We start from the raw sequence: 15000 nt of genomic DNA, 5'->3' as shown, positions 1-15000 counted from the left end.
GTGGCTCGCTTGTAGTGCAGCTCAGCTTAGTTTCCCCTGCAGTTAGACAAGCAGCAGCACCTCGAGGACCAGCGCTGATGCACAGGCACACTGACTCACTCAGGTCTCCGTGGAACCGGGGAGGGATCTGTGTGGCATCAGGAATCCTCCTCAAGGGTAGTAAATGATCAAGAGTGTGTGAGGTTCGGAACCTGCTGCTACTTTCTTAACAAGGTTGTGGAAATAAATTCACTCAAAACCAGACTTTAGACCAGGAATCAGACAAGGACAGACATCAGATCAGACTTCAGATAAGGACAAACATTAGACCAGACTTTAGATCAGGAATCAGACTTCAGACAAGGACAAACATCAGACCAGACTTTAGACCAGACATCATATCAGACTTCAGACTATAGACAATGACAAACATCAGACCAGACATTAGACCAGACTTCAGATAAGGACAAACATCAGACCAGACATTAGGCCAGACTTCAGATAAGGACAAACATCAGACCAGACTTTAGACCAGACTTCAGATAAGGACAGACATCAGATCAGACTTCAGACTATAGACAAGGACAAACATCAGACCAGACTTCAGATAAGGACAGACATCAGATCAGACTTCAGATAAGGACAAACATCAGACCAGACTTTAGATCAGGAATCAGACTTCAGACAAGGACAAACATCAGCCCAGACATTAGACCAGACTTCAGATAAGGACAGACATCAGACCAGACTTTAGACTTCAGATAAGGACAAACATCAGACCAGACTTTAGCCCAGACTTCAGATAAGGACAGACATCAGATGAGACTTCAGACTATAGACAAGGACAAACATCAGACCAGACTTTAGATCAGGAATCAGACTTCAGACAAGGACAAACATCAGACCAGACTTTAGCCCAGACTTCAGATAAGGACAGACATCAGATGAGACTTCAGACTATAGACAAGGACAAACATCAGACCAGACTTTAGATCAGGAATCAGACTTCAGACAAGGACAAACATCAGACCAGACATTAGACCAGACTTCAGATAAGGACAGACATCAGATGAGACTTCAGACTATAGACAAGGACAAACATCAGACCAGACTTTAGATCAGGAATCAGACTTCAGACAAGGACAAACATCAGACCAGACTTTAGCCCAGACTTCAGATAAGGACAGACATCAGATGAGACTTCAGACTATAGACAAGGACAAACATCAGACCAGACTTTAGATCAGGAATCAGACTTCAGACAAGGACAAACATCAGACCAGACATTAGACCAGACTTCAGATAAGGACAGACATCAGATCAGACTTCAGATAAGGACAAACATCAGACCAGACTTTAGATCAGACTTCAGATAAGGACAGACATCAGATCAGACTTCAGATAAGGACAAACATCAGACCAGACTTTAGATCAGACTTCAGATAAGGACAGACATCAGATCAGACTTCAGACTATAGACAAGGACAAACATCAGACCAGACTTTAGATCAGGAATCAGACTTCAGATAAGGACAAACATCAGACCAGACATTAGACCAGACTTCAGATAAGGACAGACATCAGACCAGACTTCAGATAAGGACAGACATCAGATCAGACTTCAGATAAGGACAAACATCAGACCAGACTTTAGACCAGACTTCAGATAAGGACAGACATCAGATCAGACTTCAGACTATAGACAAGGACAAACATCAGACCAGACTTTAGATCAGGAATCAGACTTCAGATAAGGACAAACATCAGACCAGACATTAGACCAGACTTCAGATAAGGACAGACATCAGACCCAACTTCAGACCAAGTCTTTAAACCAGATGTCAGACCAGATTTAAGACCAGGCCAAACTTCAAACCAATCTTTAAACCAGACTTTATTTGCATATTTACTTAACATGAGTACCAGACCTAAGATTTTAGATGAAACTTGAAATCTAACCAAACTTCACACTAGTCTTTAGACCAGACTTTAAACCAAAGTTCAGACTTTAAAACAGACCAAACTTCAAACCTCAGACCAAACCTTAGCTTTCATACGAGTCTTGAGACCAGACCAATCCCTAGACCAAAACACTTTAGATTTTATACCAGACCAGCCTTTAGACCAGCCTTTAGACCAGCCTTTAGATTTTAAACCTGACCAGACTTTAGACTTCAGACGTTGGCTCTTGGTTCATCTTAATAGCATTTTTAGGAGGTAAAGCTTTAAGCTGAAATTAGCTGCAATGTGAACAAACTAGCGTTGACCTTGAAATGGATCATTTCGTATTGAACTTAAAGTCTGAACAGTTTTTGTTCAGAGAGAGCTTTATACGAGGCAGGTGAGTAAACTGGTGTGTGATCTGTTTTTAGGCCAACATTACTACGAGAACAACACTACCAATATCTGAAGAAAGGTTTACGCCATCTCTCAGACGCCTATGAGGTAAGCAAAACAGGTTCTGACCTGGATAAAGACCGTTTAAATGGATGCAAATGTTTGTTTTTTTTTTGTTTTTTTTTTCTCCAGTGCTTCCCCAGAGGCAAAATGAATTATTAATACTCGTTTTTTTGTTTCTCTCTCTATCCAGTTCCTTATTTTTATTGTTTTTCTGTATTGTCTGCTTGGCTTAGCATACGCTACAGTGACACCGACGATCCTCACCAAACCCAAAACGTTAGCTTTTCTTGAACTTGTTACATTTTTCTCTGTATTATAATTATTTCTTTAATAAGTGTGTTTCAAAGATTATTTTTTTTTTTTTTACATTAAATTTCAATGCATTTCATTGCGGTTTGTCTAATGAATGCAGTGTTCACTGAGAGCTGAATAATAATGGCTACAATTCCAGTTAAAATCATGATTACTTTGCTTAATATTAAAAATAATGATGATGTAAACATTTATGGAAGGAGTCTCCAGTATCAGCTCTTTGTAACATTCAGTGGTAAAGCTGAACCTTTCTGGTTTCTCGGTAACATGACAAGCCATGTTTTTTTTTTTTTTTTTTTTTTGGGTCTTATTAACATAAAGAGAGAAACTGCTGAAAGAAAAGGACTGTTTATAGCTGCTATAACATAAGTGAAAACAGGAACTACTGTTTTTCATGAACGTTATACGACATTAAATGTAACTATAAATGGATAAAAAGTATGATACGTGATTCATTAATAAATTAAAAAAAGTAATCTGCTGTGTTGTTATTGTGGTATAAGAGGAATAAAACACTTCAGGCCATGCTGTTATAGGAATTTAATCAGATTCCAGGTGATAAATGTAACTGCTCCCATCTGTGATTATTTTTCTATAACAGTGTTTTATTCCTTAATTATCATTTTATCATACCTGTTATTATATAATGTGCACGTTTCTTTCACCATGTGCGTTATACACCAGCTGAAATGTGTAACGTGTCCTCAGATCTCAGTCACAGACCATGAATTTGATGACGGTGTTCGCACCAGAGTTGGCAGTCGGGCAAATTAGCTCTTGATGCACCATTTGAGACCAAACGTTAGCTGACTTTAACCACACGCACCAATTAGTGTAGTCAGTTGCGTCTTAATTAACGAATTCTTTTGAGTAATTCGAGGTTCTTTTAAGCTTTTAGAAAAAAAGATTAGCAAAAAATATTACATCATTCTGGGTTTATAGATGAATAACTGTAAGTTATACTCCATGTGTAGTGTGTGTTGTAGTAAAGACTGTTGGCTCACTGTATTGTCTGCTGCTCTCAGTGTTTGGACGCCAGTCGGCCTTGGCTGTGTTACTGGATCCTGCACAGTCTGGAGCTTCTGGAGGAACCCGTGCCTGCTTCTGTAGCATCAGAGTGAGTACAACACCGCTGCCAGAACATCACCCACCCCCTCCGCCGTCCCCGCTGACCCGCTGACGCCCAGGACTCAAAGCATGGGGGCGGAGGGGATCGGGTCCTGCGCTGACCCCTGACCTTTCCCACTGCTCAGATGAACGGCGGATAGAAATGTTTTGGTGGTGGTGGTGGTGTGAGCTCAGGCACATGTTCCTCTCTGCCACAGAGGCTCCTTTTGTCCAGAAATTCTGTAGGTTGTTTTAGTGAATGCAGCGAATTTTAATGAGTAGAACACGACGTAAAATGCCTTTATTCTAGCCTCCGTAAAAAAGTCGTAACTCATCCAAATATCCTCGTCCTTATATGGAATTTGTTCTGGCCGTCTACTGGACTTCGCTTTTAAACCTTCCTGATGTACTTAAGATACACGGGAGAGCGTGTGCACAATGCATTGCCGATGATTCTGCACGTGCACGCAATTTCACGCGTCGGATATAAACCTTTGTGTGCTTTGTGTGTGTTTTATAACAACGTGACACTTCCCATTAGACTGATAATATTCCTAAGCAAGGAATAATCCTTTGGTTTTTAGTCACTTAGCTCACATATATGTATTGACGTAATAAAATGTTCAAGTATTACAGTAGTTATTATATATATTATAAATATGGAATTTAAAAAAGTGCTTGAGGTCACAGAAAATATATAATGTCCATATTTGGTCATTTGGACAAAAAGTTTAGGAACCGCTTATGTATATAGTTGGAAGGTTGCTGACTTTGCGTTTGATATGATGTGTGATATGACACGTGACACTTGCACGCTTGTCTCGCAGTGTATGCCAGTTCCTGGCGCGGTGCCAGAGCCCGACGGGCGGTTTCGCAGGAGGACCGGGGCAGCACGCTCACCTGGCACCCACCTACGCCGCCGTAAATGCCCTCTGCATCCTGGGCACGGAGGAGGCCTACGGCGTCATAAACAGGTTCATACTGCCACACCAGCACTTTAAAACTCTGATCTCACTCATAGCCGTGGTATAACACCGCTCCCCTTCCCCCACCAGAGAGAAGCTCCTGGACTTCCTGTTCTCGGTGAAACAGCCAGATGGCTCCTTTGTGATGCATGTGGGTGGGGAGGTGGATGTCAGGTGAGCTTCATTGCCATGGTTTCGTGCTTATGTTGGCATGACGATTGTTTATTCCCCAGAGCCTGATTCAAACACAGATTAAACACAATTCTGTGCAAGCAGCAGGTCTTCATCCTGATGTTTTATCATGTCCATATTGTAATCAAACGCAAAAACATTCCCAGATCTCACTTTTGGTATGAATTCACTGAATTAAATTTAAAAAAAAAAGATAGAATGATTCTGGATTAATAATAATGAATAAATTCCCCTTATTTAAGAACTGATATGAATGTAAATGAATGCTGTTGTTCTACAGGAGTGCGTACTGTGCGGCGTCAGTGGCCTCTCTCACTAATATCATGACTCCGAAACTGTTTGAGGGAACACACAACTGGATCCTCAGGTATCTCTTCAGCTGCTTTTAAAATACACTGCCGTCTTTTTGTAATAATGGAGAAAAAAGTTACAGAAGAGTAAGCTGAGGGGCAAGCGAGAAAAACAAACATGGAGGACAAAGTGGCAGTGGAAAAAAATGAGTCGTGTGAGTGAGGGAATATGAGGAGATTTATGAAATGTGGATCAAAAATATTTCAGTGTCAACAATCCAACATTACAGTGTAACTGACGATAAGAACGTGTCTCATTTTTGGGACTTTCACAGATATACAATGTGATGTCCAACTTTCACTAACAGACTCAGATAAAACATACGAACAGACAAAATGTCTCGGACTCAAACACCAGACAAAAATGAATCGGACAAACAACAGACAAAACTTGTCAGACTCTGATAAAATGCACCAGACTCAGACAAAACGTATCACCCAAACAAACAAAATGCAAACAAATCACTCAGACAAAACATATTACTCAGACAAAATGTATCAGACTCAGACAAAACGTATCACTAAAACAAAACATATCAGACTCAGATGAAATGTGTCACTCAAACAGAAAAAAATGTATCCAGAACATATTAATGAACAAAGTGTATTGGAGTCAGACAAAACATATCGGACTCAGACGAATCATATTACTCAAACAAGGCGTATCAGACTCAGACAAAATGTATCATTCGAACAGAAAAAAACAGGTAAAAGACTGACAAAAATATATCAGTCTCAGACAACACGTATCAGACTCAGATAACACATATTACTGAAACAAAGTCTCTCAGACTCAGACAGAATTTTTTTTTTAGCAAACTCAGAAAAAAACATCACCAAAACAAAATGTATCAGATTCAGACAAAACGGATAGATAGATAGACTTTATTGATCCCATGAGGGAAATTCTTGTGTTTTAGCAGCATGGTCAGTAGCAAGATACAACACGTACACACACAAAATATAAAATAAAATATAAAATAGAATAAGTTAAATTAAATGTAGTATTGAATCGGACTCAAAACATACCACTAAAACAAAATGCATTGGACACAAACAGACAAAATCAGACATGGACAACGAACACATTTTATAATGAATAATGGAGACAGGATGAGGCATCCTCTCCTCCTCTGACCTGTGCATGTTCTTGGTTTTCTTTCATGTCATTTGTTTTTAAAGCCAAATTTCTCATTTCATAAAATGAAAGCAGTGAATGATGGAGAAAAAACATAGATCTGACTACACAGACTCAGACTGAGCTGCATGTGTAGGAACATCCAGAATGATTTGAACCCACATAAAGCTTAAATAAAACCTGTGTGTGTGTGTGTGTGTGTGTGTGTGTGTGTGTGTGTGTGTGTGTGTGTGCGTTTTCAGCTGTCAGAATTGGGAAGGTGGTTTAGGAGGGATGCCCGGTCTGGAGGCTCACGGTGGCTACACCTTCTGTGGCATGGCAGCTCTGGTCATCCTGGGAAAGGAAAACATGCTGGACCTCAAGGCCTTATTAGTGAGTGCACACCGCCTCACTATTACCCATGATGCCTTGTTGTCTCTCTATATCAAGTCAAGTCAAGTCAAGTGGAGTTTATTGTCATTTCAGCCATATACAAGTACATAGTGAAACGAAACAACGTTTCTCCAGGACCAAGGTGCTACATAAGACAAGCACAGAACAACACTGAACTACAAGGGACTACATAAATTATACAATAAAGTGCACAAGACAGCACAAGACAGTACAGTGACTACTGGGACAGACAGTGAGCGCAGTAAATCCCAGTGCAGCGCCGACCGGTACACAGTTCTGTTTAAAGTGAACCTAGTGACAATAGTGCAAATAGTACAAGAGTACAAAACAAGTAGCTGAAAAAGTGTAAACATAAGAGTAGCAGCCTATGTTCAGTATAATATAATGAGTTGTGTAGCAGCATAAACATGTGCAAAAACTTGCAAATAAATTGCAGAGAGGATGCTCAGTTGTGTGTGTATTGGTATGTGTGTGTGTGTGTATTCCTTCAGTCCAGTTTCTGAGTATTGGAGGTATGTGTGTGTGTGTGTGTGTTCCTTCAGTCCAGTTTCTGAGTATTGGAGGTATGTGTGTGTGTGTGTGTTCCTTCAGTCCAGTTTCTGAGTATTGAGGAGTCTGATTGCATGGGGGAGGAAACTATTGCACAGTCTGGTCGCGAGGGCCCGAATGCTTCGGTACCGTTTACCGGACGGCAGGATATATCTCACTCACCATACAAACATATCAGTAACTGAAGAGAGAGCTCTTGAAGACCTCGTAGTGGAGACGAGCGTGCAAGTCACTGACAGGACCGATAAATTAAAAACCCGATAGCGCTGTAGACCGACGCTCTGCTCAGAATAACATGGCGACTGACGACTTCCTGGGCGCAAAGCCAGTCCATGTCACGGCTCACGCTGTTTATAGCACTTCAGGAAGGATGGAGGAGAGAAGGCTCTGATATCAGCTACTGGGTTAATAACCACAGCCTACAGGAAGTGTTGATCTCTCCGCTACACAGCTTTTAGGGAACGCTTTTAGGGATCATGACTAAAACAGCCTCGAGTCTTTAAAGAGCTTCTCTTGGATGAACACACATCACCTTTTTTTTTTATCCGTTCCCTTGAAGTTAATAAGACAGCTTGTAATGTTACCGAGAAACCACAAAGCGGTAGTGGAGACTCCTTCCATAAATGCTAAATAAATGTCTCCTTAGAGGAAAACCTCACCATATTGATGATCTTTGTTAAATGACAAAACGTACAGTATGTACAGGTGTAACAGGTGTTCTCTCCTGTGTGTGTGTGTGTGTGTGTGTGTGTGTGTGTGTGTGTGTGTGGGCACTCTCCAGCGCTGGGTCACCAGCAGGCAGATGCGGTACGAGGGCGGCTTTCAGGGCCGCTGTAATAAACTAGTGGACGGCTGTTACTCGTTCTGGCAGGCCGGCCTGCTCCCGCTGCTCCACAGAGCGCTCTTTAAGGACGGTAAGACTCTTCTGTACGATCTCCGCCTCACCACGAAGCTCCTGCGCAACCAACATTCGACTTTTTAAAGCTGCTGGGTGCAATATATACACTTATACACGCAGCTCTAGAATTATTGGCACCCCTAGTAAAGATGGGTTTTTAAAAAAAAATGTTAGAAGTAATACTTTTTTTTCTGTTTAAGTGTAGGCAGTAAATACTTTTACAATGGCTATTAATTTAATTCAGAATTTATTTTTTATTTATAATAAAATAAACATGTAGAACTCGAGGAAGTCAAGACCTTGACACTGTTTGGATCGGTTCAAAAATCGGCTGGTTGCAAAGATCACTCTGTATAAATCCTTCAAACTTGTTCTTGAGATATCGCATGAAAAACAATGGATGAAAAACAATTATTATGTTTTTAAAATACAAAACCATGTGTCAGAATTATTGGCACTCCTAAAATTTCCTAAGGAAAAAAAACTTGACTGAGGCATGTAACTTTTTTTGTGTGTGTGTAAATTATACCTAGGGTGCCAATACTTTTGGTTAGGCCTGTATTTTCTCCCACTTCAAGCTGATTTGTCTCTTTTTACTCCACTACCAAGAACTCGTATCAGATATCGATGCGAAATGTAGCTCGGCTGATGGTTACAGAATCTCTTCAACATAAAATATGTTCATGATTAAATCTTTTCAGGGGAATAAACGTAAATTAAAGCTCTTAAGTAGAGAGAATAATTTCATTTATTTTAAACTGAGCATTTCTTAATCCAGGCTCTTTTGTTCTTTTTAGCATTTAGTTGGTTGTAGTTTAGTTTGTCTTGTATCCAGTCTGTTCGTTTTCTCTCTCTCTCTCTCTCTCGTTTTATCGGAGCTGTTCTGTGATTCCCATTTGGGACAAAAAAATTTAGATTCGGTTTCAAATTGGGAATAAAAAGGAACTCTCTGAACGAATCATGATTAAATCAGCCTTGCGCTAGCAGGTTGAACTCAAAAATATAATGTTTCAATGTTAAACTTCTCTTAGATGCTGATTCTTTGCACAAATTATACGTTGGATTTGTGTTTTTTTTTTTTTTTTGGTAAAGTTGCTTCCCGGAGACTTTCTCTGTACTTTGAGAACATGATGCATAAATAACCAGTGAACAACTGGTGATGTCATCAGAGAGGAGTGTACGAATGGTGAAAGAGCTGTGTAACACTGCTGTGTAACACTGCTGTGTGTGTGTGTGTGTGTGTGTGTGTGTGTGTGTGTGTGTGTGTGTGTGTGTGTGTGTGTGTGTGTGGAGCGTAACCGTGCTGTGCTGCTGTTTGTAGGAGATGAGACGCTGAGCGTCAGCAGTTGGATGTTCGAGCAGCAAGCGCTACAGGAATACATCCTGCTCTGCTGCCAGAACCCTGGAGGAGGCCTGCTGGATAAACCGGGCAAGTGAGTACAGCTTTCATCTCACACACACACACACACACACACACACACACACACACACACACACACACACACAAAGGTGTGTCTCACCTGTTTTATAGATCTGATGTCTAGACTAGATACACAGTCTTGAGTGTTAAGCATTAACTAAAACGCTTCATCATCATCACACCATGATCATCACACGCTGTTGAATTCTGGATTCTGATTGGTCAGAAGATGTTGATTAATTCTCTATAACAGCAGCTCTGACAGCAGTTACTATCGTTTCTATAGTAACAGCTAAAAATCAAATCGTTGATATGCTGAAGTTTTCTGCCAGGAGATGTTCATTAAGCGTTTATGGAAGGAGTCTCCAGTGTCAGTGCTATGGAACACTGTAAAGTCTTCAGGACAGTTTTTACACTTTGCGGTTTCTCTGTTAACATGACGAGTTGCGTTTTTTTTATTATTATTATTAACTTCTGGAGAGAATAAAGAGAGGCTGGTGAGGGAACGACTGTTTATAGTTGCGATAACGTAAGTGAGAACTTGTTTCATGGACGCTCCACAACTATAAATGGATAAAAAGTACAACACGTTGTTTGATCAATTTAAAAACATCTAACTGTTGGCAAATTGCTGCGGTATAAGAGGAATAAAACAATTCAGGACGTGCTGTTGTAGGAAAATAATCAACTTCACTTCATCACACTGCGCTGTCACTGATTATTTTCCCGTAACAGCATCACAGTGTTTTTATTGTTTTATTCCTTACTTAGTAAAGCAACACACTGCTATAGTACCGTGTGTATAATATCTGAATCCGAGTAATTTTAATCACATTTACAGAGTGTTTGTCTTTTAAAAACACACAAATATGGCGCATGTGATTTAATAAAAACAACCCAAAGCTAACATTATCCAGTTAGCTGACTCGGTCAAAGCTCCTAGTGATATTACAAATATCTTTAATTAATTGAGGAGGTTAAACATTAAATGACTTTTGCAGCTCGAATGAATAAACAGTCCTGACAGGAACTAGTGCTATTCCATTCCTCATCAACTTCTTCAGTGTGTTCAGTGATGACGATGATGATGATGATGATGATGATGATGATTGATATTTCGCACATTTTTTTTGTATTTTGTTTTGAGGTCCCGGGATTTTTACCACACCTGCTACTGTCTGAGCGGTCTCTCTATAGCACAGCACTTCGGGAACAAAGATCTCCACCACGAGCTGGTCCTCGGCAGAGACGAGAACAGACTGGTGAGAGTCTCAAAACACGCGTACACCCAGAGCTGTTAAAGAGCCGAACACTGCCTGATTGCACCTCCTGTCTTTCTGTACCACTTTAGTAGATAAAAATTGTTGAATTTACTATTTTATACTTACGTGTCTGTGTTTTATATTGTTGCTTTATGCTGTTGTCTGAAGAACTCGGGGAATACCATTATAATCTCCTTGCTTTGTACTGCAGCACAATGACAATCGTCTTCTTATCTGATTTTATCTTATCTTACCGAAACGTGATCACTAATCAGCTTATTAAGTCAAAACTACACTTCCAGTAGACCTGAACATTATCGCTGTCTCGACTGTGAGTGTTAATTAGTACATCTTGCTAATAACAGCAGTGGTCATGATGCTATTAAGAATCCTATAAATCGTTTCTCTATTTTAGTCAGATTTCAGAATAATAATAGTTAGAAAAAGAGACGAGTCACTGAACAAACACTGTCGATCAGCCAAGACGGTTTCAGTGTATAGTGTTTGTTTCTTTAGTTTTTGCGCTAGAGCTGGAACGTGATGAGCCGTAATGAGCCGTAATGAGCGGCCATTTTGTGCATGGCGCTGAAATTTATACAGATAGTAACAATTTAATATAATTAATAAATTAGTAATATAATACAGTTTAAAACTTGAATGTATGGAGGTTTGGGAAAATCCAAATTTTGGAAAACAACCAAAAATGACAAACAAGCAAATAGATTTTATCAAAGCGGCATGATTTTGTTTAGGTAGAAACAGGTGAAGAAGGAAAATTTCATCCTTCAGATTTCACCACATGAAAGGTTTTCTAAAGTTCCTAAGTACAATATAACTCTGTGACGTTATAAAACAACAAACGTGCCATGATGAAGCTTGTTCGTGGTGTTCGAGGGATACATTTTGGAAATATCTTGAGGCAGAGACTTGCTCGTTATAGCGCGAGTGCAAAACTAAAGACTCAAAAGTCAGACACTGAACATGGCGGATCGCGTACATTAGAGACGTTCTCATCGGCGTTCTTTTTATATCCTCTCTCACCTGCATCCAGGCACCGACTCACCCCGTGTACAACATCTGCCCTGAGAAAGTGGCCCGAGCCATCCGGTATTTCCACACGCTGTCTGCACCAGCGCAGAGAGGAGGAGCTTCAGAGAGCGCACACGATCATCTGTAGGCTTTTGACATTGTTGGTGTTGTTCTTCTTGTTGTTATCTGGGCTGTAAACAGGAAGCTGGTGTGTAAATCACTGTAATTAAAATCCATGCTGGGGGGAAAAAAATGCAGCAGTCTTACTAAAACCTAAAGCAAAGGTGTTTTTGGGTCTCTCTCCCTCAGTGCTGTGGTGAGGACCTGACAGCTTGAGGATAGAAAATGCACTCGGTGGCTTTTTTTAAAAACATGTTTTAAGGTAATGTTGCCTCTATGGTGCTGTGGAAATAAAAGCTTCAGCAGTTTCACCTTGGCCTGTTAGTTTGTATTTATTTACTGTGGTTACGTAATTTTACAAGTGAAAAAAAGAACTGCCCTACGCTTACTTGAACAAGGGACAAAGTGACACACGATAATGTTCTTCATACTCGTCCGATACAGAGCTGCAATTTCAGCAACATCACATGATGACACATGAATTAATATTTTCTCAGTTCTATGCAAATTAGAAACGACGCAGTAAAGCGATAAACGATCCAAACGATCGGCTTGAATGATTTCTCAGACCAATCCTATGACGCTTGTGGTCCGACGTTCTTTCAGTTCCCCGCTCACAACTTTAGTTCCGCAAAAACGTAAGTATAACTTATAACCGTGGTTTCATCCCGTCATCTCTCGTTAAACATAGAGACATTAAAAGGGAAAATGGAAAAATAAAGTTTAGAAAGAAGTAGCAGAGATCGCTGGTGCCTCTGCTGAACGTACGTAGCTAGTAGTTAGCTTGTTTTGCAAAGCTAATACGTAGCATGAAACATGTAAATCAAACAACCAGTGTTCACACTTTTAGTAGCTAAAAGTAGAATAAAAACTTTTTTAAAATGCTGGACAGGCCACGCCCACATGTGACAACAGTAGCGGTCACTACTAGGGCTGGACGATAGAACGAAACATCATCAATAGTGTGATCATTTGTGTCACAGAATACTTTTCTGAGATCGTGACACCTTTTTATAATTTTTTTTAAATAACAAGCAGCTAATTTCATACCATTTGAATCGGCAACACTGTCAAATATTAATGTTATTTTAAAACAGACTTAATCAAATTTTTCTCCTTTTCAGTGTTACTTTTTTGTAGGAAGGTTGATCTTTAAATGCAATTTGTTAGCAGTCTTGTTAGTAAACGTATATATTGTGAGACGTATCATGTATTGTAGAAATGTCTATAAATATTGTGATATAATCTTTTTTTTTTCGTCGTATCATCCAACCCTAGGACTCGGCCCACGCACACGCCCACAAGCGACACGAGCGACTTGTCACACGCGAGCGTGAACGTAGGGTATGATATCTAATATACACGTCTAAATAATCACAAATAAAACTCAACATGAAAAGATGAATCAGGAAAAAAAGGATAAAATAGTTTGTTTATTTATAGTCTCGTAGTTAAAGGTAGGCCTCAATTTGCAAGACGATGTATTGGCAGTATGTACGACATACCGGTCTTTTCCGTGGAATGGATTCTGTGGAAAGAGCTATTGAAGTATGTGCTATGAGGGGAAAAATGGATAAAATATATACTTACACAAAACTTATAAACACGCAAAATTTAAAAGGAGTGGATGGGAATTAAAAATCAATCAGCATGTACATTTTGTTTTCCCTGAAGAGGTGGACCTCTTTTAACATTTTCTGAACTGTGGTGGGGAAAAAAAAACAACAAAAAAAACATTTTATTAAATTAATTTCCTCAAAATTGAATGAAAAGTACAAAACCCAGTATGTATAATATATATATATAGGGGAGAATATAAATTAATGTATTCCTTTATATAAAAAAAACTTTCAGCTATCTAAACTCACTCACTAATTCACGCTAAAACACAACAACTCTAAGAACATTTGTTTAATTTTTTTTTTAAACCAAATTTATCAGCGATTTGATCAGATTCGATCGGTCTGCGTTCGGAATAACGGCGTTCGCGTACGCTCACATTCTTTTGTGGAAAAGTACAAATATTTAGAAAGATGAACTGCTCCTTTGGAACAGTCACATTAAGGGTAAGTACTTAGATTATGATGATTTTTTTTTAAAAACATATATAACAAAAAGAGAACACAAAAGGAAACATTGAGCAGTGCCCGGAGCTGTACGCTTCCTTCGCCACGTCGTACCGACGGACGGACGTACGGAAGAAGCGCCAAGTCCGTAAATCACGAAGCTGCCTCGTTGTAGGTTTGAGATGCTGCTTGTTACTGCTGAGCCGGCCCGAGAGAGAGACGGAGGGAGGACGGAGGAGAGAGAGACGTGTGCTACGAGTCCTTCTCTCCTAGCTCCCTGGGTGTGGGTCTGGTTCTGGTTCTGGTTCTGGGACTGGGTCTGGTTCTGGGTCAGGGTGTGGGCCGGCATCTGGGAAGCCTGTAAAAGACACGAAACAGGAAGTTGTGGAGTCTCTGATTGGTGCACACTGAGGAAGAGGGAGCAGCGGAGGAGAAGCTGGAAGAGCGGGAGGAGGTGCTGCTCTTAGCTGGCCTCCTGGCGGAGCTTCTTCCTCGTGGGCGGCTCCTCGGGTTCTGACTCGGAGCTGGAGTCGGAGCCGCCGTCGAAGGCCGACACGGCGCTGCCTTTAGGGTTCGTGTACAGGCTGCTGTCTGAGGAGGAGTAGCCGCCCTGCAGCTGTGTGGTCCCCTTCACCTTCTCCAGTGCTCGAACTGCCACGACACACACACATCAGGAACAGTCACTCAGTGCAATATCAACCGTACATTACTTCATTTAGGAACGTGATGGTGTTCTGAAATAACGCCTCAACCCTGACGCATGTACGTGTGACCACGTGCACGTATAAGAAAAAATCCATGGCATTGTGGTGTGATGCCG

General features: G+C 40.4%; 2 protein-coding genes across 3 annotated transcripts in view; one reads left to right on the top strand and one right to left on the bottom strand.

Moving 5' to 3' along the window:
• Positions 1-12425, top strand: part of fntb (farnesyltransferase, CAAX box, beta) — a 17014-nt gene extending 4589 nt beyond the window's left edge. Inside the window, exons 3-12 of the mRNA XM_026922989.3 lie at positions 2352-2424; positions 3717-3808; positions 4626-4772; positions 4854-4937; positions 5236-5322; positions 6686-6815; positions 8167-8299; positions 9605-9716; positions 10851-10965; positions 12017-12425. Coding sequence (XP_026778790.1) covers positions 2352-2424; positions 3717-3808; positions 4626-4772; positions 4854-4937; positions 5236-5322; positions 6686-6815; positions 8167-8299; positions 9605-9716; positions 10851-10965; positions 12017-12142 — 1099 coding nt within the window. The 3' untranslated portion in view covers positions 12143-12425. The remainder of the gene's footprint in view (positions 1-2351; positions 2425-3716; positions 3809-4625; positions 4773-4853; positions 4938-5235; positions 5323-6685; positions 6816-8166; positions 8300-9604; positions 9717-10850; positions 10966-12016) is intronic.
• A 1102-nt stretch (positions 12426-13527) lies between these two features.
• max (myc associated factor X) overlaps positions 13528-15000 on the bottom strand; it is an 18842-nt gene continuing 17369 nt past the window's right edge. For both annotated transcript variants that reach the window (XM_034313917.2, XM_053242229.1), the window contains one exon: positions 13528-14831. In XM_034313917.2, coding sequence (XP_034169808.2) covers positions 14644-14831 — 188 coding nt within the window. In that variant the 3' untranslated portion in view covers positions 13528-14643. The remainder of the gene's footprint in view (positions 14832-15000) is intronic.

This window comes from Pangasianodon hypophthalmus, chromosome 19, assembly GCF_027358585.1.
Source record: "Pangasianodon hypophthalmus isolate fPanHyp1 chromosome 19, fPanHyp1.pri, whole genome shotgun sequence".
NCBI lineage: Eukaryota > Metazoa > Chordata > Actinopteri > Siluriformes > Pangasiidae > Pangasianodon > Pangasianodon hypophthalmus.
This window is presented reverse-complemented; position numbering and strand designations above follow the sequence as displayed.